Source organism: Stegastes partitus, unplaced genomic scaffold (assembly GCF_000690725.1).
Source record: "Stegastes partitus isolate 25-593 unplaced genomic scaffold, Stegastes_partitus-1.0.2 Scaffold1315, whole genome shotgun sequence".
NCBI classification, from domain to species: Eukaryota; Metazoa; Chordata; class Actinopteri; family Pomacentridae; genus Stegastes; species Stegastes partitus.
In genome coordinates, this window is record NW_007579046.1 from 97,865 (window position 1) to 125,052 (window position 27,188).

A 27,188-nucleotide genomic window follows, 5' to 3' on the forward strand; every position below is an offset into this window, starting at 1 on the left:
AAGCACATGGCCCAATACATGAACAGCCCCCAGAAGGGAATTGGTAGCAACACTGGAGGAGCCAAGCACCAGCTACTGGTAGACACAGCAGTCACCCAAGACTGCAATACCACACAGACCAAGCTGTGCATGGCCTGGATTGACTACAAGAAAACCAATGACTTAATGGTAGACATGGATCCTGGAATGCTTGGAGTTGCACAATATCAACAAGCCCCTAACAGCCTTTATCGAGAACCCAGCGGAGCTGTGGAAAACAACACTGGAGGCCAACTCAAAGCCAATTACACAAGTCATAAATGTGACTTTCTGAGTCACCCTCAGAAATAAAACAGAGCAACAAGGACTTACTGAAAGTAATACAGTCTTTATTATGACAACTGCACATATGGATGCTCGCCCTTCAGGCAATGATAAAACACATCTGAAGGCTCTTGTTTTCTTCTGTCACAAAACTCCACTGAGCATCTGTCTTAATGCGTCTGCCTGAGGGATGCCAGATGTACAAGCAGACAGAGAAAAACACATCCAGTGACTGAGTTCAACCCACTAATCCTGATGCTGACCCTGATGTTTACCATGCTGAGCAATGCCAGCAAAAAGCGGGAGCATCACACGGGAATAACATCGAATAAAATGTGTCACGAAATAGACCGAATAAGAAGGAACTAAATTTAATATGCTTTACATATGTAGCTGTCAAACTTTAACTGCAGGACCTCCATTGGTATCTCGATTGCAGCAGGAGCTGAACGGTTTTGAATTCCTTGTTAGTCCCTCTTGTCCACATTTGATAAATTATTCGTCAGCCGAACAATACAAACAACAACAGCTTGATCAAAAATGAACCACACTTGAGTTATTACTTTGCTGCGGGAAAAGTATCCATGCAAAAAAAAAAAAAACCCTAACCTAGTAACAGGCCCAAAATGATCAATTTCTCTGGACTGCTACACCAAATTATTATTTTTAAAGGTTGAGGTCCAGTCTTCTTTTTCACAAATTACATTTGCAAAAGTAAGTTAGCACAACCTAAGCCAAATTAATAAAAACTCAAACTTGTTTTGCTTTTCTAGATAGCCCTAAAGCATGTTTTTGAGATAGTGAGGAGGAGAATCTTTTCCACAGACAGTTCAATGACAACTAAAAATGAATTACCTCAAATTACTGCATTATCTCTGTTTAACACATACAGAAAACACAGCGTGTATCATGACTGAATGTCTCTTCCCCGCGGATGGAACCATTCTTCACAAGAGATATAACCGTTATAAGATGATGAAGGTGATATATTCTTAAAATCAAGTTCAAAGTATAATTTTCACTCTTGATTTTTAAGCTCATTCGGGTTATTTCAACACTGCTATTACATATTTTACAGACTCCATTTGGCTGTGTGTATATTTTTCTATTTCTCTCGTGTTGTCAAGCACTGACTAATGTGATTTGAACAGAGCTGACCAAATGTCCTTTGCCATTTTGCAAGTGTGCAGCCTAATAACCAATTATTTCAATCCTGAAAAGAACCATCTGCCAACAAAATACTATCCTACAGGCTTAACATCTTGAAGTACGCACATCCAAATGTAGCATAAAAATGACAATATACTGTAAAAGCAGCAGTAAACTTACAGTAACCACATCTTGTTCCTCCCTCAAACACAAATCCATTTGGTACGGGTCCATATCTGCGCAGATCTGGAAGGTTCCAGTGGCCAATAATGACAGGAGGGACTTCCCGAGCGAGAGCCAGTAAGTTGTTGCACAAATGAAGAGTTGCAGGTCCGCTGTCCAACTTGGTCCCTGGTAAGACTCCAACACTGAATCTGTGAACTGACCAAACAGAGAAACTAAAAAAAAAGATCATGAAACATGTACAATTCAACAATTCAAATCAAATTAACTTATTTTAAAACAACTAAGTATTGTACACACTGTAAGACAAGACAAAATACAAGGCACAAATGGAAACAGAAAAGAAACTTGTAAGATCTACCAAAGATCAAGACAACATGCATGTCTTGGGATTTCTTTTAAACACGTGACGAGAAAGGGAAGACTTGAATGAAAGAGGGAGGGTATTCCAAAGCTTTGGAGCTGCCAACACAATGACACAATCCACCTTATAAACAAGCCTGGATCATGGACCAATAAAAAGCATTTCTAAAGGGTTTTCAGCAGTAAAGCAGAGGCTGATCGTTTCTGAAATGCACTCAGGTACCGACCAATGCATGGTTTTATGAACAAATAAAAGAACCCGACAATCATTTTTTAGTAGCTGGAGTTTTTCTTGATGAGATTCAACAATACTAACCTACCAGAGCAATAAAGTCTGAGAAAGAAGCATGCAAACATGTTTTGGGCACAGGATGTAATGAAATATGCAGGAAAGAACTGTTTAAAGCAATGGTTAAAGCAGTATCACAAGCTGAAAATAGTTGGAGCAACACTTTACAAGGGGTAGAAAACAGCATCATACAGTGACTGCTTCAACATGGAATTGATTTCATTCACACACAAAAAAGGAAAAAACAGCTGCACATATAAATGAGCAAACTGGGCTCTGAACAGAACATGCTGCTCAGATCTAAAGCCGAATGCAATCAGTCAAGCCGTGTCACAAACATCTGTGTAAGCAAGCCTGTGTGCTCTTGCTAGTGAGAAAAAAAATTAAGAGAGAAAAAAAAATTAAAATCAGAACCAAGTGTAATCGCCGTGGTCGTGTTTCTGCTTGTAAATTTGTCACACAGAGCATCTGAGGATTTCCTGCTGCAACACCAAGCCAAGACTTTTACTGCAATAAACAGACTTCACCAGGTGAGATTGATGGAGGCGATGATGGCCAGCTGTGTCACATCATCACTCAGGTTAAGAAAGATTTATGTAGCGTCACACAAGACAACAAAAGCTCTGCGCATGGTGGCTCTCAGCCCAGAGCCTGGCAGGTGACATTTCCACTGGCTTGGACACAGTCCACACTGTGGCTTTTAGCCACACACAAGCACTTTAATCAAGCTCTCTCTCAACATACAAGAAAGCCTGAACAGATACAGGTGCATGCATACAAGCGAGCACACACACGAGGTGTTTTAGAAAAGTTCCAGGACTGGAGTCACAAATCCAAACTACAAACTATGAGTTTTCCCCTTCAGACGATCAACCAGCACGTCTACAAAGAGATCCTGTGGCGTTTGCTTTGTTCAGTGCGCAAGAAGAGGCGAGAGTTGTGGCAGGACAAGTCGTGGCTGCGTCACCATGACAACCTGCTCACAATGCCCTGAGCATCCCACAGTTCCTGGCTGAGAAGAACATGGCCGTGCTGGAGCAACCTCCCTACTCACCCCACCTGGCTCTGTGGGATCTGTTCCTCTTCCCCAAGCTCAAGGGGGTCATCAAGGGGAGCCGTTTTGAAGAGGTCGACGACGAAGATGGCTGTGACAACGAAAGATCCCGGTAGAATCCTTCCAGGAGTGCATGGCGGCGTGGCAGAGAAGGCTGGGAAAGTGTGTTAGACTCCAGGGAGATTACTTCGAAGGGAAAAACGTTAAGTTTGCAGTTTGGATTTGAACCAAATCTTTTGTGACACCAGTCCTGAAACTTTTCTGACACACCTCATATGTATATATTAGCATAAACAAATGCCAAATTGGAAAATATAACTGCACAGCAATACGTCGATACAATCAAGTCCTCTAACACTATCATTGATTACTGCTTTAAAATTCAGCTGCCACCTGCTGAACAGTCCAGTGCTATTCATAGCTCCTATTTGATGACTGAAACAACTTATATAATAGCTCACACAGTAAAGTTTATACATGTCACCTAGTCTCAGTGTGGTTTGTCATGCATTTCATTATACCATGCGAGTAATTCATTGTTTGGAGTTAAAAACAAAAAGCTGAATATACTATAATCAGTCTCAGTCATATAATTTGTCTCAATGACCAAGAAATGTGAAGTTTAAATAAATGACCATAACTGACAAAATAAAATTTGTATAGCAAACAATCTTCAAGCCAAACTTTTAAAGCATTATAATCAGCGCTTGTCACAATGCAAACTGGGTTGTTTTTATCTAGGATGGTGAATCGAAAGCACGTGGATGATGATATCTTTATAGGTTTTTATAGGGCTGCATGATAGTAAAAAAACAACAACAACATTGCCGTATTTGTTTTTCCCAGTACATTAGATGGTAAAAAATAAATGAGTTTTGGCCAAATGACTCCAAACTTCATCATTCTAGAAGGGTGATTTTGTACAGGAGTGTATCTGCATCGAAAATTTAAAAAAAAAAGAATTTAAAAAGCTATAAAAAGCCAACAAATCACTGGCAAAGGCATCCAAAATAGCTTTTTGTACTTTGAATGGCATTCAGATGTGACCTTGCACTCACACAGAGCTTGGTGATGCTGATTTAAATGATCAAACACTTTAGTCATGTTGGTTTGTAAAGTGGTAGTTCTTGATAGAGACAGAGCACCTGTTTTCGGTTAACGTCATCCTTGCTGTAGCAAAAATATTTCCATGGTTGGATGTTGCATTTCTTTTTCCAGCCAAATCTCATTTTCTGTGTTCTGATTTGACTGTTCCTGGCTTATGTGAAGCTTGCATGTCCACAAAATATGTGTCTTTTCAATAAAACAGCTTTAAAAATAAAACAAATTAGTGTATCAAATAACCTTTAAATTGGAGTCAATTATGTTTCTGGTTCAAGGTGCTATTCATGGTTAGCGTTGACAGCCTGACCAATTATCGAGGCCAGTATTTAGCATTTTCCGATTATCTGTATCGTTATCTTTTTTTAAATTGACTGATTATTGCTAAATAAATTAAATAAGCTACTTTGGTTCTGATGCAGCCGGCTCTCTTGTTGTAGCCACTTTGCGGTCTCAAGCAATGTCCCACCCACTTCACTGTCTGATTGGTTACAAGCAACAGCCAATCACTCTAAGCTATTGTTTACACAGCGGGACAGACGAGCACATTTGCAGAGTAGAGCATTGAATTAGAAGGACTGTGTTTGGAAAGTGAGGTATCAGAAAATGCTGAAGTTGTAATCAACACCACAACCTTCCACCAGCATTCCTGGTTTCCCTGTTACACAAGAAATGACAGAATCATTTAGTTATTGATTTTAGTGCAGCTCTGGCAGAGGTAGGCTAAGGCTACGGCAAAGAGGTTTGCTGTGTCTCTTAGCCTGTACTAACACTATCTGGAGTTCCGTAACATCTATTTAAAGGAAGATTAACAATCTCATTTCTCTCCAGCAGAGACACATCCTGCAAAAACTGAACAAGAAGCCCGACATCAGCGCAAAAATCTGAATATTAGCTACTTTCACAGTAGTGAGAGATGTCGAAAGTTAGGAGGCAGCTTCAGTTTACCTCGAAACAGTGTCTAGAAAATGATAACTAATAATGCTTCGAGGTCTGGGTGTAAGAGGGCAATGAACATGATGGTAAAGATGGGAAAGATTAACAAAAGTGAAAGCAGCAAACAGGACTGCAGGAGACAAACTGTTACTAATCTCACAGTAAACAGAGGACAGCGTCTCAGTGTATCACTCCTTCTTGATTATCAATAATTAATATCAGCCCTGAGAAAAGCATATAAGTCAATACTGTCTTGTTAAAACATTTATTTTACTTTTAACTTCGAGTGCTTCTGCTTAATCCTTTGGTATAATACTACACAAGTAGCTTATTCTGTAACATTTGCTGTCATCTGAAAAGACTGAAAAGTGCTGATCAAAAAGCACCGAAAGTTAAAAACACCAGAAGCGCAAAACAAAGACACCGAAGCAACCGAGGATCTACTCACCTTCTCCGAGGCTGTACCGTAGGCGGACGTCCCACGCCTGCAGGGCCTCCTTGCTGTCAAAGCCGAGCAGAGCAGCCTGATTCAGACAGAGGATGGCCAGAGTAAAAGCCACGCCCTCATACCACTGTCCAGCTTCCAGGCCGCAGATCTCCTCCAAGGTGACACTCGCCCTCTCCTTGTTACCCTGGGCTTTTTCTAATTTGTCTTTAAACACCAGCAGCACGAGGCAATCTGGAGGAGTCAGACAAGTAGCACGAGGCACGTCAAAGACAGAAAAACACTGGAAGTCTGTATTAAAACAGCATTCATCATCATTATTATTATGTTTTTTTTAGATGTATCAGTTGAATCCATGACTATTTTTACACTGATAACTACTAATAAGATGTATTTTGACACACGGTAGCTGCTGAAGCGTCCACCAGTTTCTTGGCACCTTTCAAACAATCAGTGTCAACTGACAAAACAACTCTGTGTGTGTGCATCTCTCCCCCTCAAACACATGTCTTAACACACATAACTGAGGCATGAGCACAGACAGCTGTGACAACAGTGACATTAAAAATCTGAGGAGGAGCAGCAGCACTCAAGCTCAGTCCAACCTGTGGTGGAGCGCGTTAAGCTGTTTAGCACCACATATCTATAGCAACCTTTGGAAACCTGAAATCCACACTCTTGTTCGTAAAACACAAAAAGAACCAACTGATAAGGGTTTAGACGATCCGAACCTCGATTTCAATACAGCTGAAGCCCAATCCTATTCACTTGAATGTTGCATCTAAAAATACAGCGAGACTCAGACTATCACTCTCTAGCACATTAACCTAATTAAATAATTTGAAAACCTCTCCTAGTGTATCAGCTTTAGTACACCTTGTTAATTTTGCACGAGAAATTCAACAATGTAGGAATAAAAGGAGCTATTAAAGTGGAATGTCAAAGAAACAGGAAGGCCACACAAAGAGAAGCCTGCTTTTGTGAAAGTTTCAAAGCAGGAAAATGGTGAAACTAACATTTGGAGCGAAACTGTGCTGAAACCAAAACCAACCAACTTTAAATGTTTGCTTTTAGTCTGTACGTCAGCTATTTTCTGAACCACTGCCTTACAGCTGATATATCTGCACACGTTGTATTTTGACATTCGCAAGTTGTTTTTCAATTGTTGCTTCTACAAATCTGCAAACTTGACATTCTTCTGCAGAACTGTTTGACATTTAACCCCCTGAAACCTCAAACCAATGAAAAGCATGTTGTCTTGAAAATAGAATTACACCATTTCTCTGAGCCAAACATTGAAAAAACAGGAGGAATTGTCAGATTTTCAACAATCAGGTGGTCGTTGAACAAATCATGTGAGACATGCGATTCCAAGTAAATGTAAACTTTGTGTACGTATCGCAATCATTTCATTCAAGAGGTCTCATTTAGAAGTGTTCCCAAGAATGAACCCATTGCATTAACCCACTTCTGTTCAAAATATTTTAAAAAATAAATAAAACATGCATGTCTAGGTGCTGACATGAGTGACTCAGCTGTCATCAATGGTCACGTGACAAACAATTCTGGGATTTTTCAGCTGAACTGTAGGTTGTGTTTACACATAGCACAGAGGAGACAAGTATGCAAACTATTTAAAAATGTAAGTCTTCTTTTGTTATTTTGTTAGTAGTTGGATGCACTTGGAAAATTGTTGTACATCTTGATTCTGAAGTTTTTTTTATTTTTAATTTTTTGTAAAATAAATAACAAAACAACTTCGACTGTTTTTTTTTAATATATTATTTTATTTTTATATTATTTAAAATATATAACATATCTGTGCTACACCGCACAAAACAAGCAGTGAAAGAAAACAGCAAGTAAAAATGTAACCGGGCCTCAAACGCACCAAAATCGCTGTTTTTGGTTCAGATGGTTAAATGGTCGCAAACAGCTCCGGGTTTTACACTTATTTCTGAGCAATATCTCACCAGCTCTACATCTAACAGGACTCCACTGACTCACAGGCCAAAGTTTTGAACACAAAACCACTCAGGCCCTGTGAAGCCGAAGCTCCACGATAAACACATGCAGTCCTGATACATTCACCTTCCTAATGTGGCGCAGCTGGAGTGCGCATTGATTTGGGTACATTCTCGGTGAACAAATGCGTAAAACTGACCAGTTAAACGTCGATTGTGTTTTTTTTACCTGCAACAGGCGACGGCTTGCGAAGTACGAGCCACCTAGTTTTCCACTGTGGAGGGGGGGGAAAAACAACTTTTTTTAAACCACAGAGCAAAGCGCGTTGGAGTACTTGTGCCATATCCGTCAGTGAATTAAAAGTCAAACTACCTTTTTCCCATCTCTGAGCCTGGCATATCCCTCCACAACAACAGAATCCGTCATCTTCAGTCATGGTTCCTGACAGCTGCAGAGTCGCTGCCTGAATGAGGGGTCACTTTCAAAATAGCTGCGCTCTTGTGCTTGTGGGGCGCAAACTCGCCCCCAGCGAGGAAGGCGCATGGAAAATGGCATGACCACTGTTTGTCTGTCTGTCCGTCCGTCAAGTGTCAGGACCGGCCGAGCAATGCTGCTGCCACCTGGGCTGGGCTGCACCACCTGCTGCCAAGAAGAAAACTACAGGAAGAAGCTAATAAAGACTTAAAGAGATAAGATTATACATTTAGAAAAGTAGTTGGAATATCCTCCTCCTACTGTCACATGGATTCAAAAAGCTTGGAAACTTTAAAAATGGAGGAAATCACAAGCACTAAGTCCATTTTAACACATTTATTCAGTAAATCCCGATCAAACACAATCAGGCACACTATAAATAAATATATAAAATCTTGGGAGTGGTGAATTATTGGAGATAACTTAATATATTCTTAGATTTATTTTAACGCTGCACCTCTGTACAAGTGTACTATCCTATATTAAAAATCTAAATAAAAGTTCAAAACATGAATGATGGAAGTGCTGCTTTAAATTTGCGTAATCTCTAAACATCTCTCAAGAAATATACTTTGCCCAGCTGCCCATCTCTGTGTTTCAAAGCTACATATTTAGAAGTTTTGCCCATGAAACTAATCCCTTTAAAATTTCATGACACCACCTTCACGTCTTCTCCATCCTGTACTTTGTCTTTTATTCTCTCTGATCAGCAGGTACTCGCTTCACCGACCACCCAAATGTTTATTGTTCTCGTATCGTTTGTTTTTATCTGTCTGTTGGAGGTTTCTTCTTGGTAGTTTTTTCTTCTCACTGTTGCTCAAAAGCAAACTCAAAAGCATATACACAGCAACTCGAAAGATCGGTTTTGATAATGCAGGCAGTTGTGTTAATCAAAGTTTCCTCGTTACACGGCTTGTTAACTTCTTTTAAGTGATCGCAATTGACTACAGCTGATGACAGGACCCATTTGATTTAGCCAAAAACACTACAATGGGAAATTCTAAGGAGCTCTGCACAGATCTGAATTGAACAAGTCAGGAAAGTCACTTGGAGCCATTTCGAAGCAGATCCCAAAATCAACTGTGCAGACAATTGTAAGTATAAAGTGCATGGTACAGTTGTGTCACTGCCACCATCAGGAAGAAAGCACAAGCTGCTGAGAGACAACTGATCAGGATGGTCAAGAGTCAACCAAGAATCACCAGAACACAGGTCTGCGATTAGAAGCTGTTGGAAGACAAGTATCAGTGGCCACAATGACTAGAAATGTGTTTGGAGGAGAGAAGGTGCGGCCTCCCCGAGAACATCACACCTACCGTCAAGCATGGCGGTGGCAGTATTATGCTCGGAGGCTGTTTTGGTGCCAGTGAAGCAGATGATTTACACAAAGTAAATGGAATAACGAGGGATGAGAATTACCTTCACATTCTTTCGGGAAAATCTAAAACTATCAACCAGAAGTTTGTGTTCCAGCAAGACAACGACCCAAAACACACATGAAAAATGGTTTTCCGGCATGTGAAAAACACTATATTGACATATTAACAATAACAGTTCTTTAACAGTTTCACCATCTGACTCCTACAAAAAGAAAGTCGATGAACCCTGGATTGACTTTTCTTTTGCCCGTGTAATCATTTCAACAACAAAACAAACTTTGTTACTTATTTTTTTTATTATAATATTATTAGATTTATGGATGAAATTAGAACAGCTACTGAGCATCTCAACATATGTCATTACAATAACAAAACAAACTCCATCTGCAGATTAAGACCATAGTTAAGGGCTCCTGAAAAAGCTAGTAAAGTGGACCTGGAGCTGAGGTTGTTTAATCAAAGATCTACAACAGTCACAAGCAGTGCTCTTTCATTGGTCTAACAGTTTTATCAAGTCAGTGAAGGTTTATTCAGTCACAAAATGTTTCACAGTTATAAAAAAATATAGCCAATAAACTTCTAAGAACATTACAATAACAACAAGAAAACACACATCCCAAAGCTAATGTTCAGGTAAAGTCCATTTATGAAGCTTTCGGTTTGCGTTTGATCACTGAATTGATCCAGTCTATATAATTTACCACTTTTGTGTAAACTCCGGGTTTTCGAGAGCGGCCGCAGCCCTCTCCCCAGCTGATGATCCCATACAGGAAGCTGACATCATCCCTTGGACAAGCCAGTGGGCCCCCAGAGTCACCCTGAGGAAACACATAAGTAGATAAAGTCCACACACATAAACATCCACACACACAGATCAAAGTGGAGGCCCACAAACAGCTGAGTCACACACTTGAAAACTAATATATAACTGAAAATTGCGCTCTACCCATGAGGTAAACAGTCAGCTGTGACATTCAATTTAGAGGAAAGAGCTTAAACATTTTACACAGCAGGCTGAGTGGGTAGCATCTCACAATCTTACAGATTTGGAGCCTCGCTGACTTTCTGCAGCGCTTCTCTCGGGGGGGAATCCCTGCTGCCCTCCTGAGTGATGCTCCATTATTCTGATACCTCAACTTTTTGATATCAAGTCCTCGAGAGCCAAGGCAGGAGGTCAACACAGCTATGTCGGCTCCAGTGGTTTATTCTGCTCAGAATACTTAATGAATAAAGCTAATTCTATTAGAAAAAACAGGAGCAGGCTGCACCAGCTAATGGAACCAATTAACAAAGCTAATGTCGGCTTATTAACGTATAACCTGTTTAGACTGAGCAGTAAGAGGTAAAAGGGGATATATTCGACATGTTTGTCCTACGACTTGATCAAAATGCTAGTAAATAACAGAACAATAAAAAACAGAAATATTAACTGAAAGCAAAATACGTTGAATTAAACAGAATGCCAACAATGTCAGAATAAAGTAGTTTAGTAAATGATAGCAGAAGCATAGCCTGAAATCAAAGCAATATGACCGTAGAGAAGAGTTTAAGATCCCTGTCTGTAGTGTAGACCCACTAACATCAAACAACCTCAAGCCTCTCGTCAACTTTAAATTACTAAGATGCTCCATTTGCTCTGTGTTCTTGGACTCTAGCTGAATTTAATAATCCATTTTCCTACCTGGCACGCGTCAACGCAGCCGTTGAGCCCTGCGCAAAGCATGCCGGCAGTGACGTGGTTGCCGTAGACTTCTGGCTTCTTACAAGTGTCGTGAGGGATCAGTCTCACTCCAGCCTCCTGCAGGGTCGAGTAACCCTGTCCCGCTGTCGAATAAAACACAATGAGCTCATTATATATTACCAAAAAAAAGTGGAACCTCGTCAACCTGACCAGATTTTAGCAACACCGACGTCATAAGGTGACCCTACCTGACTCGAGGTCTGGACTTCTAAACCAGTATCCTCAGTGAAGTTTAAAGAAGAGAGCCAGACTGGGTGTCGCTGCCGTTTTTTAGTCTTTATGCTAAGCTAAGCCAATCAGCTGCTGGCTATGACAGATAGTGACATTGATCTTTACGTCTAACTCTCATCATGAAAGTTAAACTCCAAAAATGTCAAAGTATTCATTTTACATGCATTGAAAGCAAATATAACTTTTCCTAAGTGAGACTACAGACAAATATGTCATCCTCTCCTGTGGCGGTATAAACAAGGAAATCATTGATTTGAGTTACATACTAAATATGACCTTTTTTTAATATTATTTTTTTGGCTTTGGGCTATATTGGCTAGGTAATGGAGAGACAAAGACAGGAAAGTAGGGAGAAGAATGGGGGAAGGAACTGTAGCAAATGGCCGTGGGCTGGATTCAAACCCATGGCCACTGCGTCGGGGACTATAGCCTCTGTTTATGTGGCGCCCAATATCATCACTTTCAACATGCAAGTGTAAAAAGCTGTTATCGTGATTAAACTGAAATGATAAAGCGCTGCCATGTCCTCATCACTCACACTCATGCATATGTCCCCAGCCGCTAATGGTACAGCAGTACCCATCAGGGTACGTCGTGCTTTTGTCTGGCAGGCAGATGGGCCTGATGAATGGGGTTCTCTTCACGCACCGCCCGTCCTGCTTCTTCAGTTTGACGAGAACTGGCAAACGGCAACGCGGCGTTATGAAATGGGCAAAGAAACAGTGAAATGTTATTAAGCAAGTTGCAGACTTGGAGACTCTGTTCCCTCATGAAACCGCCACACCCAAGTATCAGTGTGTGTCGGCGTGTGTGTTCATGTAGAGGGGTGCAGGGACACAGCTGCTCACTGACGCACAGCTGTGCACACAGAGTGGAGTCTTAAGGAAGTTTGTGTGTTTCTGAACGAAAAAGGAGGTCTGCAAGTTTATGTGAGTCACTGGAATGCGTGTGTGTGTGTGTGTGTAGGTGTGTGTGTGTGTGTGCATTTAATGATTACCAATGTCATGTAGGGTTGGATTAAACACCGAGAACTGTTTTGGAAAGATGTACTCCTCCACTCCAAACGTCCTGGTGTTGGGACCAGTGACATTAAAATTCTGCTGACCAAGCACCACACGGATTTGAGACCTCAGGGGGCTGTAAGAGACATTAAAAAAAAAAAAAATGTCATCACTGGTCTGGCAATGTATGTGTTTAGAACACTCAAAATGAGATGAATGATAAAAGTCTATCTAACATTTTAGTCTAGAGCCAGGGTGCCTCAACAACTACTGGATGCATTTCCTCAAAATCTTTTGTGCATTATCCACAGAGGATGAATCCAAGACTCCATCGCATTCCTTTCCACAATACAATTAGTCACATTTTGACTTTTTTCAATAGTCGCAGCAGAGATGGATAAAGTGGCGAAAGAAACAGGAGAATGATACGTGGCAAATGGCCTGGTGGCTGGTCAGGAAGTGAACTGGATGAGGAGAATTTCATCTATTTGGTATGTGCTATAAAACCCTGCCACTGAGTCATCCCAGTGTAGCATTTTGTACAAGCACTGATCTATTCTAATGAGTAGATTCCTGTGAAATAGATCTACCTTTTGTAGTTCTCATGACCTTTTCTCAAGCACTACTTTCAAGATAAACCTTTCACCTTTGGCACGACTGCTGGCTCTAAAAATAACATGTCTAGTATTTGATTCAACATTTTTGTATGGGGGTTTAATGAACATTGCTTCCTTTACCCCTCTGAACCCCAAGCAATTTCTGGGCATTTCTTGCTACTGTGACATTTTTCTTCAACGCAAGATCATTTTTCATTTCAATATAAAGCCCTGCTCTACTATGGAAACAGCACAAGCATGAATAGAAGCTCAACAATGTCACAGTATAAAAGTTTTAATACCAGAAATCCTGAAAAGAAGAAGCAATTTTCTTTGATTCTTTATTTTACAAAAACTGAGAAACTATGTAAATTTTGTCCACGATGTCAGTCAAGGGCAAAAAAATGGTGGGTCTACATAATATTTATCTTTTTACCATTTAAATTTTTAATTTGGTTCCATATTTAGCTGAAGAGTCCCTGAATTTTTTCAGTTTTTAGCTCTGATCGATGGTGTAATTTTGGCATGTCTTTCAAACCTGCCAACAGAAAGTCAAACAGCTTAACCGAATCCTACCTGGTAGTGAAACACAGTAAATGTATGCTTAAAGGAAAGCCTTGCAAATATCATACCGTATCTTCTTCAAACAGCAGGTTTGCTGCTACTTACAATAAGTCCAGTTTAATGATTTAATGCGTTGGCTAAAGATATTTGACCTTGAGCAGTGGCAACAGATGCCTGTTCACTGACATCAGAGGGAAGAGCGTGAGTTTTCATGTAAACATCATGAGACATTTTAAGGTTTTCCTCGAAGCGGATTCATGTCTGAATATAGTGCGTTCATAAAGCTGCGATACTGAAGGGTCAAAGCCTCTAAATAACTTGCCTTTCAAGTTGTAAACGCTTCTTCGGCTACAATGGTCAGAAAACTGTTGTACCCAGCAGCAGAAGATATTATGCTCCGTTCTGAACTACAAATGTTTTATAAAAGGTTTTGATTCTGGATTATTTTTTTTAGCTGAGTCAAATTGCTTTCAGTTTTCTGTACACTGACTGAAAATGGTTCACAAAAACAGAAAATGTCTTTAAAGTCACTTGTGCTTGCTGATAACTTTTTAAGTTTTGCTAATAAAGAACCCTTGACTACAAACATACTTTGTTCCAGTGTACATTTAACATCCATTGCAGCCAAAGTCAATTCATTACATACTTGCGGAAGAAGCAGTGAGCCGCAGAGACGATCCAGCAGGAGGAGATCAGACTGCCAGCACAGAAGTCTGACTGTCCAATGTAAATGGCTGCCATCCATGGATGAGAACCAGGCAGGGCAGCATGTCCACCCATTATTCTCCCCCTGGCTACCTGTACCCTCTTCTTGTGCTTTGTTCCACACACGGGATTTTTTGCTGGTTTGGAGGAGTTGGGTTTTCTAATGGTGGGCAAGCGTGGGAAAATCCTTCGAGAGGAAGCTGAAACAAGTTAAAAATAGATATTATTTACGACCTAGTAGTACTGTTACTAGTTCAAATTACGACTTTCTAAACTACAACAAACTAAACCACTACAAATCAGTTCAACAGCTACAATTTTCTACTAGCTTCCTAAATACCTCTTCTGAATATCTTTGATTTTGCCCCTGGCTCATTTCCCCCTGCAAGAAGCAAAAAAGCAGTTGTGGAGGGTGATAATGTCAGGGTAACTGAGCATCCTCTTGCTGCAAATCATATGTTGAGGACAGCACAGCCTGCCAGTTCTGTGACAAATCCCACTCACTACATAAACATTGGCTCCACGTGAGATGAGATGCCGATTCGGGGTGAGTCATGCCTTACTCTCCTGCAGCATCTAACTAAAAAAAGCTCTTTCACTCAACCCATCAACCTAGCCGAGTTTACCTTTTGAGAGCAGCGTGACTCAGCTGAGAGTAGCTACATTCTCGACAGTTTTGTTTTTATCACAAACATCGGACTATAAAGTAAACGCAGAGGCTGACGGTTTAGACATTAATGCTCAGTGTGACCTTGAATGGCCGATGGTTTTCATACCTTGTAAAAATGAAAGTTCAGAGTGGCTTGTTGTAAGGACAGGCTCTAAGGTGACTACACATGACAGTATGATCGGTCCAGGTGCAGTAAAAGCAATGAGTCTGTGCTACTTTATTTTACAAAATGTGCATTTTCCTGTTATTTCTGACTATTTAATAACAAAAACGTGCATTGTGCTTGACAAAATGAAACCTCAATCAACTAAACTGGTTAAAAAAAAGAAATTGCTGTATTTTTTTTAATCATTTCGGCCCTGATCATTTTTCTTCGGGGTTGTCTAAAATCTTATTGGAATGCACCAGAAATTCTGCAAGAAAACCGCAGTAGAAGCAACTGATGAAAGTAACATCAGGCTGATACATGCAAGTCATTTAACAGTGCATCATTTGTAATTTGACAAAATGTTTAACCGATAATAGCCCAAAAATAACTGCATCTCACAACAACAACTAAAAGACCACGAAATCCTCTGTTTACTCACACACGGGCATTATACATGAGGGGATGTCACAGTACTCCCAGGAGATGGCGCCGTCATTTAGTGTGTAGCACCACGGCTTTTTGTCCCCATCTGGGTTTCTGCACACACAGAAACAAAGTGGACATAGTGTAGCATCAGTCTTTATCACTACACATCACTTCATACAATACAGTAGCTAAATGCGATATTTCAACTTGAATAACTCAAAGTTGTTTTTCAATTCTGGGCACTCACATACAGATGACTACATTTTTAATATATTTCTTTTCCGGCAATAAACTAACAATAAATGTACATGATGCATCTGAGTCTGAGCCCATCAGATAATCTGAGCCTGCCCGTATGTGGGCCTAAATCCCAGTGTTTGCTTGTTTCCTTGGTATTTGGTATATTTTGGGACACCATTTCCTGCGGATATGTCATACTGCTGGGTAGTCAAATAATAGCAGTTCTTGAGCAAGATGTTTTAGCACACACACACACACCTGCAGTAGGCATGCTCCCCAAGGCCCTTGAAGGATGATGCAACCACCGTGCCCACATGGAGCTCGTCAAACAGTAGGTCTGAGTTCCACGGCAGACACTGGGCGCCGGACATTGTGGTGCCCACCACCCCTCTGTAATCTGTGCCCCTGCTGTTATAGCACTCTGTCTCTGGCTCTGTGCATATATGCATACCCACAAACCACAGGCAGAAACATACAAAACAATCTCAACTGTGTCGTGTTTCCACATCAAAACATAGGTATGTAAACAGTATGAATGCAATCAGACCATTTCCTGGATGTAGATCAATATCTGTGTGATGACAAATCTCTTTTCTTCACATTGCAAATCAGTCAGAGCAAGTCTTAAGCCTCTCTGTATGCATTATTGACAGCAGCTGAGAAGAAGCTCAGCAGCTTGCTCATGTTTTCACATGCTACCATTAGCTTAACTTTTATCACACGCAAGCATGAACACGCTCGCACTGTATAGACATGAAAGCATGAAAAATACACAAGAAGGAACACTTGAACAATGTCATTCACCTGTCGGATGAATGCATGTAAGAACTACTCTGAATGTATGCAGACAGCAGCCATCAGAAAATCTGATTTTCCAATATTTTCAGCCTAAAACAAGCATTATTTGATCATGATGATGCTGTCTAAATGAATGATAATCATTGCTTACCAAAGCTACAGTAAGGTCCACTGTAGCCACTTCTGCAGTTACACACTTCCTTGCCAGTAGCTGTGATCAGTCGACATGCTCCTTCATTCTGACAAGGGTTTGTAGGGCACACTGGACACATCAAGACACACAATGTCACATCTTAACATCATTCATTATAAACTGTACGATTTGTAGGTTTTTTTTGCACATCACTAGTTCTTTTCGTATGCTTTAATGACATACATTAGTTTTAAAATAAAACTTATCTTTAAACCCACTGTCTGATGTGAAATGTGTGTTGTATTTACTATTTATCAGGCAGTAACTGTAAAAACAGGTAGAATCGTCACTAAATCTAAGCCTAAAATGTGATATTTCACCAAAACCTCCAGATTCTACATGTCTCATTTAAAAATTTGCCAAAAATCAAGCACCATTTATCAGAGAATCATAGATGTTCAACATGCCATCAGGGCTTTAACCAGCCATGTGAGACAGGGATGTCACATTTACAAAAAAGAAAAAAGAAAAAACGCCAAACATTAGTACTAAAGCGGCTTTCGAGCAAACTCGGCGGAGATTTCAAAACTCCCAGCGCCATCCTCTCAAGCAAAAAGCTTTTAGTTTGATGCAAACACTTCAACAGCAAAGATGTACTTGCCCCGAGCTAAGAAGCTAGCATTAGCACTATGCTAGCTAGGCAGTAAGCGTTAGAACTGTTCAATTCAATTACAATTTTTGTAAATAACGCCAATATGTATCTCATAGCACTTCACATAGCAAAGTAAAGACTTAACGCCATACACTTGCTATTGCGAAAACTTTTCTCCCCGAGTCTCAATACAACCGCAAAGTTCTATCGTGTAATTCGGTGAATACAAACACAGCGCACCGGCTTTTTCTCCACGTTGTCCGCCGTGCAGGCGAGAGGCCTCGTTTCTATTGGCCGTGCGGGTTATACGTCATAGCGCAGGGGTCAAAGTTGAACTTTGACCGCAGTGAGCGCGCGGTCTCTGCGACCTGCGCTGCGCTTGCGCTTTGCGCGGCGCAAGCAATAGACATGAATGGGTCTCAGCGCAGCGGCGCCGGAGCCGCGTCCTCACCCCTTTAACTAGATTCTGTAAAAAACTAAAATCTCGCAGATAGGAAACGATTACGGCTACAGGTGAAAAATCTAAGTAACAAAATATCAACTTCAGTGCTTGTAACACATGAGGGCACTTGAAAAATTGTTGTACATGGTAATTCCTTTTGTCCATGTAAATAGTTGAACAAACTTGCCTTTAATTTTTGCTTTTTTTTTTTTTTTTTTTAGGACCAATGGAATTCAAACTGTTTTTATGCTGCCTGCCTATTTCTAGCCATAGTTGAACTGTTTCCATAGAGGTGCAGGACTTCATATTGCAGCGAAAAATGAACCCAAAGAAAGTAAAAATGTGACAGGAGCAAAGAATCACACAGAGACTGCTTGGGACTCAGTGTGTTACATTTTTTAATACTTCTGTGATGCCTGTTTGAGTTCAACTTTAGCCAAAAAAAATGTTTCGGCTTGTCAGTTTGTAAATCAATATTTCTAATTTGCTATCGCTACATTACTGTTTTGTTTCTGAGTGTGCCCAGGCATTTTCTAGCTGTACTTGTCAGTATTTTTGCATTATTAATGAATTGGAAAGTGTGTGTAATGTGAAAGTTAATCATAATAACACACATTCACCCAATTCTTTATTTCTGCCCAGCTCTGCAGGGCTTTTTATCATCAGCAGCTTGTTTTATTAGCAAATGCTCTGCCACATGTCTAGCACCATATAGCAGACAAAGTTGGAAAACATAGATCCCTCTTCATTTCTTGCATAAAAAGCACAGTGCACACAGGTTCTGTGATCTGATGTACATGTCATATATCTAGCCTGAATATTCCCCAAGGTAATATTGCAACATCTGAAAAATATGCTAGACGCCACAGAACTGTGACACAACATTGGGTTCATGTAAGGAGCACAGCCCTCTGTGCCTGAAGTGTTTTGGCAGGAGAACCCGTCTCTGTAAGAAATTTTTACTTCAGATGAGACAAGAGAAGAAGTTGATCTCATACCAACTAAAAGAAATACAGTTTCATTTTGGGCGAAACCCATATCTGCAAAACCATGGATGTCCGTTTAGCTAAAAGCAAGCATTTTTTTTCCCACGATCACTGTAAGATGAGCTCCTGCCATCATGACAAAAGCAAGTTTCAGTTCAGGGAGTATGAAACCGCCTCACTACCTCTTTCACCTTTATTCCAGGGAATCTAATAAATGCCTATGAACATCCCCCTATTGAGATGAAAGCACCTTATGGACCCATGGGGTGTGTCCTAAAACAGCATTTCTGAGTCACAGTGACTCATATAATCTGGCTTTTCTTCCATGGAGAGGTTACCCTTGTAGCTATGGAGCTGAGATCAAAGAAAGGGTAGGGCCTGTCTTTCATATCTTCTGCAAGGAGGTAATTTTGGAGAGGGAAAAATCAAATACTTTTTTTTGGCGGCATTAAGTTAAGTTATAAAAACAATAAAACAATATACATGTTTGCTCAGGTTGCACTTTTTCATTTCTAGTTTCATTCTCTGCCAAAAATCTGGAGATGTTTTATGGCTGCTGGAAATGTATCTTACTCTTAGTCTGATAAAGTGATAATCAGTTCAGCAGTTTTCAAAGTGAGCAGAGTTCACTGTAATGCTCTGTACTATTCTTTAGTCTCATCATTCCAGCACAAGCAGACCATAGAGCAAAAACAAGACACTGTTGGACCTCAACAATAAAAGCTGAAAACATGTCTTACTGGTGTAGCGGTCTCTTTCACACTTGATTTCCCCTGCCACACATGTGCATTGTTCCACGTTGCGGAGATGAATCCGTCCCCAAGACTCTCCAATGTCATAATAGCGCAGGTGTGTGGTTTCATAGCACTTCTCTGAAAAGCCGACAGAACACATAAAAGGCAGCGGGTTGAAATGTGAGTCGAGATTAAAGAGTTCAATGTAGCAGAGAAAGCGAATCTTAAACAGCTGAGCTGCACACGATGGATTCAAAGTGGACACATTTATTTTCTGTTTGTTTTGTTCATGTGTTAAATGACTTCTATGAAACCTATTTACATATGACTCATAACTGTTTTTGTATTACTTTGACTTCTCCAAAACTGATGCAAATCCTCCATAACATTCATGTATAAATGAGTTTTTCACACCACAGAAGACTGATATTAACCACCAGCCAAATCTGAATGATTAAAGTAATCTGCAAGTATATAGAATAAATTGTCAAGGGTCTAAAAACAAGCATTTTTCTCTGATCTGAAGCATTGGGGGCATAACTACTGATGATGCTGGCTGATAGCTGTACATCGCATAATGCAGATATGGAATACTTTCCTAATTTAGCAAAAACAGGTTTAAAATAAAAAGATAAAGACATTCTATTCATTTTTACTTGATTATTTTTGCAGAACATGTCATGTCAAATGATTTTTTATGGTCACACACAAGCAGTTATTATATTTTTCTGGTTGCACTCAAGGTCTACAAATGAGCATTTTATCAAGCTTTCAACCACATTTTACTGTCAATATTAGGAAACTGAGTTCGCTGTGTTGTAGTTTGTTGGTTCAGTTGCCATAATGATAAGGGCCACATGTTGTCATTCAGCTGAAATCTATCTGCTGATAAAGATTAGAGTAATAATAGAGTAGCTTAACTTTTAAATCCTGCTAATGTTTCCTTTCTCCAACATGAATGTGATGATAGTTTGTTACGTTGACCGTTGTCAGGTGATTGACAGTAAGAAGCTTAACATGAGCGCTCATATCAAAACCCTCCATTCAGGAAGTAGAGGCTAAAACAACTAAACCAACTTTATGTGTTCAACTTTGAATATTCTGGTTGAGGTAATTGTTAACTAAATTTCTGTTAAGCACATACAGGTGTGAACAAAAACATTCATGCATTTTGGTTCTTTCACAGATGTCATATAGGTCTTCTGGAAATACGACGAAATCTGCTGGATCCAAAATATCCAGACAACAATGCCAACATTTGGTGTAACGTCCCTGTGAAATCTTTACCAAAAGACTTTTGGTAGCCGTCCATAAGCTTCTGGTTGTATCTTTGACCACTCATCTTGATAGAATTGCTACACTTCCAACTAAATTTGTTGACTTGTGTCATCATCACAGCCCACAGGTTCTTGATGGGGATATAGTCAGGACTTTGGGGAGACCAGTCTAAAACCATAATCCGAGCTTGATTTAGCCATGTCTTACCACTTTTGATGTGTGTTCAGGAGGATCTTCTTGTTGGAACACTCAACTGCGTCCAAGACCCAACCATCTGGCTTAGAACTGTATGTTTTCCTGAAGCACGTGGAGGTAATACTCCCTCTTATTTTTCAATTTAAGTGTGAAAGCACTAGTTTCACTGCTACCAAAGTAACACCAGAGCATACTACTACTACCACATAGCACCTTACCTATCTTGACAGTAGGTATGATGCTCTTGGGTTAAGGACCTCACGTTGTCTCTTCCAAACATATTTCTGGTCATTGTGGCCAAATAGCTACATTTTTGTGTAGCTGTGGCTTAGAAGTCAAAGTCAAGTCTCCAGCTGTAGTCAGTTACAATCACTCACGAGAAGCTGCCATGCCACTAAGAAAATGTGATTAACACAGCCTTCTACAACACCAAAACGTATCATTCAAGTTGCTGCCTCGATGTTTTTGACCCCGCAGATTTCGTCACTTTTCCAGAAGACCTTCACTTTACACTTTTTCTTTCTTTTTGGAGCTGTTGTGACGGTGAACTTTCCCCACTGTGGGATCAATAAAGTTTGTCTTTATAATAAATCTGTGAAAGAACCAAAATGCGTGATTGTTTTGTTGTTACGGAGATGCATGGGTTTCAAAATTCAGAGTGACAGGAGTTATTAAAAACTTAAGTTTACAAGTGCATGTAAACTTTTGTTCACGACTGCATACTTTAATGACAACAATAACCAGTGGTACCTACTTTGCTCGCACAATCTCCCAGTAAAGCTCTCAGGACAAGAGCACTCGAACGAACGCGTGTGTGGGATCGGGCTGCACACACCTCCATTCTGACATGGTTTCATCTGACACAAATCTGTGATTCTGCGTGACGTGTGGACAAACACTGAAAAACATTTTTAAAAAAAAGCCCAAAACACAATTAGATGGAAAGCAAAAGCAACTTTTCTAGATTCTCAATATACAACGCTGGAATGCACGGGGGCAGCCTGTTTCATAAACTAACCCTCTGGCAGGGTTTTCTCTGGTGCACAGAAGCTCCATTTCCTGTCCCGATCAAAATTGTGTGTGAGAGAGCACCTGCAATGAGGGAAACACAAATATAGTACAGTCACCAGCAAGTCACCTGCATTACAAACTGAATAATCATTGACAGAGATATTAAATCACAGAATTATAATATGTACCACGAGACAATAGGGTCATTCCATCTCAAATCATCTGTGAAGTTTTAGCTTGATATATCAACTACTTTCTGAGTTCTTTTTTTGTTTTCTTAATGACTCAATTTTGGCAGATTTGAAGCACAACATCTCAAGAATCATTAAAGACAAAAGCCTTAGATTTTCACTTATTTCTCATCCTGTCATTGATTCAGAATCTGAAACATTGGACAAATGCATCAATAAAAATCTGTGATTATGGGTAAGTTAAAATATGAAAATAAAAGTTTTGTTATAAAAAAGTCCCATTTTTATCACAAATTAAAAAAACCGTCAACTCGTCATATTCCTTTTTAACCATATGCACTTTTCCCACATGCCACAATAAAACAAAACAAAATATATAGAAACATTTTTAATATGAAATACTAAAAAAATAAGTTATTTTCCTGAACTTTCATAGCTGGTTAAGCAGGTGACAAGTTGTACCACACAGACAAAAGCATTTTTAAACAGCCTAATCCAAGTAGAAAAGAGTTCTAGAGTTTCAAAGTGGTTGACCCAAAATGACTTTTTTTAAATAATATTTTTCATTTTTGGTCCCCACTTCGTACGCTTCTTGCCACCAAGGTGTTTCTTGACTACCTTGGGAACTGGGTAAAAGAGTTACTCAATATGCTTTTACTACCGCCCAAAAATATCCCCAGTCTGGGTCAGCAGGTCTCCACCCTTGCTGCACCCAACCTGAGCCAAGCCTTGTATTCCCTTCCTGAGGTGTCAAACTTTTGGTCCCCTTTGCTACTTCAGGAAACCCCGCCCTGAGGCCCATATAACACCTGGTTGACTCAGCCTGATGGCCTCCTTCACCACTGACATCCACCAGGGGGTTTTCAGGTTGCTGTCAAGACAGGCACCAGTGGCCCTCTGACCACAGCTCCCAACAGCCACTTTTGCAATGGAGGCACTCAGATTCCATGCCTCAAACCTTCCCTGGGATGCAGGAGAAACTCTTCAAGAGGTTAAGTTGGTAAGAGGAGGTAAGAGCTAAAAAGCCCACAGACAGGGGCCTCCGCCAGATGTTCACCCTCACTGCATGTTTGGGTTTACTGGGCCTGTTTGGCAGTCTTCCTCGCCATTGGATCCAGCTCAGCAGCAGCTGGGGATCACCTGGACCGCTCTGGAAATGGAGAGCGTCCAACCACTCTTCAGGAGTCTGGTTCCTGAGCTGTGCTTGAAAGTGAGCCCAGCTATATCTAGTGGGTACCGCTCCATGTCCTGTACCAGCTCAGGATCCTTCCCCGGCAGTGATGTGACGTTCCACATCTGTACAAACGCCACCAGAGGTCAGCACACCAAGATGCCCATCCCTAATTTGGGCAATGTCCCAGCACTATGTATAACTTGCCTTGGGAAACCATTAAAGGGGCTCACGTCAACATAACTCCCAGGATGGCAGGGATACACAAATACCTCCACCACGATGGGGTGACAACTCTTCAGGAGGAATCACCATGGTAACTTCAACTTACTTCAGTGCAGTTGTATTTAGATGGCGCCAATTCACAAATTACATCATCTCATAGCACTTCACATCATAAGTTGAAGACCTTAGACATTTTAAACAGAGAAACCCAACCTTTCCCAGATATTTCCACAGATATCATTTAATTATCCATATTTTATGATAAACGAGTTAGTTTTAAGCAAATCAGAGATGGTCGAGCAGAAGGTTCCTGATGATTTGAGGTGGACTGACCCAATATGAATCTTATCTCTCTTCAACATCTGGATGACGCCAATGCAGGTACCATTGAGAATCAGTAAGAAGAATTGCTTTATGATGATTTTTTTTTAAAGTGTGACTTTACAGATGGCAACAGATGACTTTTCATCTTGTACCTTTATATAGTCCAGAGGTTCAGCCTGAGACTATGGGTCTAATGTAATATTTTTTCACATCCATTCACTGAACCTCCTCTTACATTGTTGGTTGTTGACCACTTTAAAAAGCTCTGATGTCGTCCCATCATTCCTTCATCATTCTCTATGTTTAGAGTGCAAACTAAGACGGGTGAACCCAGCAAATATTACCTGCCAAACACTGGAAACACCTTACCACACTGACGAATCATTCTGATGTTAGCATTTACCCCAAAGAACCACAGAGCCAGCCTGACTAATCTGTTAGTATCTGTATATATTGATGCTGTGACATGAAATTGCTTTTCCCACACCGGAGGATTTTATCCACCCTCCCTAAGATACCAATGTTGTATCTTTTTACAAACCAACACTTATTAACTCTGACTAACAGTGACCTAACTAATTAAAGTAACATTAACATACCACTGCACCGCTCACTGAAACTGCAATACATAATGGCAAACCTATTTTGGCAGCGAGCTTATGAGCACATCACAAAAACATGGGGTCATGTTGCAGTAACTTTATGTGTAGGTGGACCAGAGATGTTGGGACATATATAATTGAATACATGTTGCACCAGCTTGCTGGCATCCACCCTTCCTGTCACAATTCCAAGTAATGATGACTGGAAAGCCCTTCAGCAAGTCTCATGTTGTTTTTCCAAAATAATAAAAAGAAGATTTTGCTGCTGCAATCTGAAGCAATTAAAAAAAATAAAAAAAATGCAGCTTGACGTTTTTACTGAGGCAGCTGTTTATACACCCTCGGGATTGAGTATATGAAGCAGTAAATGTGAAAGTAATGTCAGCTGTGGTCACGGTTTCTACATTTGTCTCATGTGACCTTTAAAAACTGTTAGCTGTGATAACATTGTATTATGAGAATGCAATTACAGGAATCAATTCAGCAATGAGCTGTTTAGTAAAGTCAGTTTATGTTCTGATGACACTGATGCATAAATCCCTCATCACTGTGCTGTAATTAGGTACACACCTTCATCATACACGGCGTCAGTGACGCATCAAACGCAACGAATGATGGAAAATGTGTCTTGCTCCTTTTCAGGACGTGTCGAACCCCTGTGACGTAACACTTGTGCATTGTGCTCCAGTGACGCAGAGGTTTTTGTGGTTTGTAAAGTGTGTGTCTGGGCAAATATAAACAGCCCTGCTACCTGTTGAGCTGTCTCTGATGATGATGACGCTAATGATGTTGATGGTGATTACACACACTGTTTGTGTAACTAAAACAGAGAGATCCCAGACAGCTAGCAAATAAGGACTCACCACGGTCTCGAGGACAGGACGGTGATGCAGTGATGATGAAGCCTTCCACCTTGACGAAAGGGGAGCTTACATTCTTTGCCTGTTGTGGTAAGAACTTCAAATAGTGCAACAAAAGAAAAAAAAAAGACAGCTTGTTAATCAAAAACACAAAAGAATGACATCAGAAACTGTCCCTGAAACACAAAAATAGACTTCTTTCACATTGATGAGAGGACATAAACTTCACACATGACATGCAAACACTAGCTTCTTCATAATTTTAAATATATGCAGCTCCAAACAAAATGTACAACAGCTGAGACTATCTGTGCATCTTCCCTCCCCTTGCTTTCCCCCCTAAATTATACATAGGACTAAAAATAAAAGCCTACCTTTCCGGCTCTCCCTGTATGGCTCACTGGAATTCGAGATTTCATTCCTGGGTACTGACATGCGCTGAAACCACGAATTAAAAAAAAAAAAAGAAGTTAAATCACTGTTTTCTTACTTGCAATAGGTAAGCATGATGGTTGAAACTTACCGCTGCTGCACACGACAGAAAAAGCAACATGAGGAAAGTTTGCATGGTTCCTGGTGTCCGGAGAAGCCTTTTCCTGAACTCGGAAAAAAAGGTTTGGTGTGCCTGTCAGGTTATATATATCAGCTCAGCCTGCTTTTTGGTCATAGGAAACGTGGGAGACCCTGCAAGTATTATCCTGTCCTTCACAATCTGAAGCTGTATTGAGTAAACCCATTGCGTCATTAGGCTTGTCGAACTCCGCGGCATCCTATATCCCGACTGGTGCTCCCCTCTGCACCTCACCTGCGGACGCCCACGGATTATTAGAGTAAGATACGAGTGGGAAGGAGAATCCAAAAACTTTCCAGAGACGAAGGCGGGGGTCGCCAAAGCTGCTGGGACAAGGCAAAACTCCGTCCTACTCCTCGAGAAGTTAACGCTTTCTTCTTCTTCTTCTTCTTCTTCTTCTTCTTCTTCTTCTTCTTCTTCTTCTTCTTCTTCTTCTTCTTCTTCTTCTTCTTCTTCTTCTTCTTCATCCAGATCACGGAATGTTTATTTTATTTTATTTTGTTAATGTTTTTTTTTTCTTTCTTTCTTTTTATTGCGTTTGTTCGTTTTTTTATGAGTTTGTAATGAAAAATACCACAATAAAAATAAATAAATAAATAAAATAAAAATATTTTACACGTTTTTGTCTGCGGTACATTGCGAATAACCTACCACTAAATGTTTCTATATAATGACAATCAAAATTTTTCGTGTTATGTAAAAGTTTTAAAGATTTATTTTATTTTTTTGGACATTGTCGCTACCCCTATCATTACCTTTGAACTATGCTTCACCAGCCGAGCCATTTCCCACACAGCCAAACTAATGCTTTTACAACCATGACACTGACAAACGAACTACAAAAATGGCTGTATCTACATGTAAAATGTGAACTGATTGCTCAGGGATAAAGTTAGGAGCCATGAATACTCCTGGTATGGTTGACATGTGCTGTCAGCTGCCAGGAACTATTTAGAAACTTATTTAGAAAAAAAAAACCTAAAACTGAGAGTCATATAGTCATGGTAAAAATGTGATGTTTTTTGCAGCATTTTGAGCAGAAAAGCTAAAAA

At 40.2% G+C, this 27,188-nt stretch overlaps 2 protein-coding genes across 2 annotated transcripts in view; both read right to left on the bottom strand.

Annotated features, from left to right (window-relative positions):
- LOC103369645 (protein Dok-7) overlaps positions 1-8,218 on the bottom strand; it is a 35,038-nt gene extending 26,820 nt beyond the window's left edge. The window contains exons 1-4 of the mRNA XM_008298410.1: positions 8,161-8,218; positions 8,017-8,062; positions 5,827-6,057; positions 1,633-1,833 (exon numbers count right to left, since the gene is read on the bottom strand). Of these exons, the coding sequence (XP_008296632.1) occupies positions 1,633-1,833; positions 5,827-6,057; positions 8,017-8,062; positions 8,161-8,214 (532 nt within the window). The 5' untranslated portion in view covers positions 8,215-8,218. The remainder of the gene's footprint in view (positions 1-1,632; positions 1,834-5,826; positions 6,058-8,016; positions 8,063-8,160) is intronic.
- A 1,700-nt stretch (positions 8,219-9,918) lies between these two features.
- Positions 9,919-26,496, bottom strand: hgfac (HGF activator). The gene is made up of 14 exons (XM_008298411.1): positions 26,089-26,496; positions 25,940-26,003; positions 25,569-25,662; positions 22,200-22,273; positions 21,936-22,079; positions 19,715-19,846; positions 16,913-17,023; positions 16,222-16,396; positions 15,737-15,834; positions 14,421-14,679; positions 12,611-12,750; positions 12,152-12,292; positions 11,323-11,465; positions 9,919-10,459 (listed from the first exon to the last, which is right to left on the bottom strand). The coding sequence occupies exons 1-14, from the start codon at positions 26,131-26,133 to the stop codon at positions 10,286-10,288; spliced, it is 1,794 nt and encodes a 597-aa protein (XP_008296633.1). The 5' UTR covers positions 26,134-26,496; the 3' UTR covers positions 9,919-10,285.
- Between the last annotated feature and the right edge of the window lie 692 nt (positions 26,497-27,188).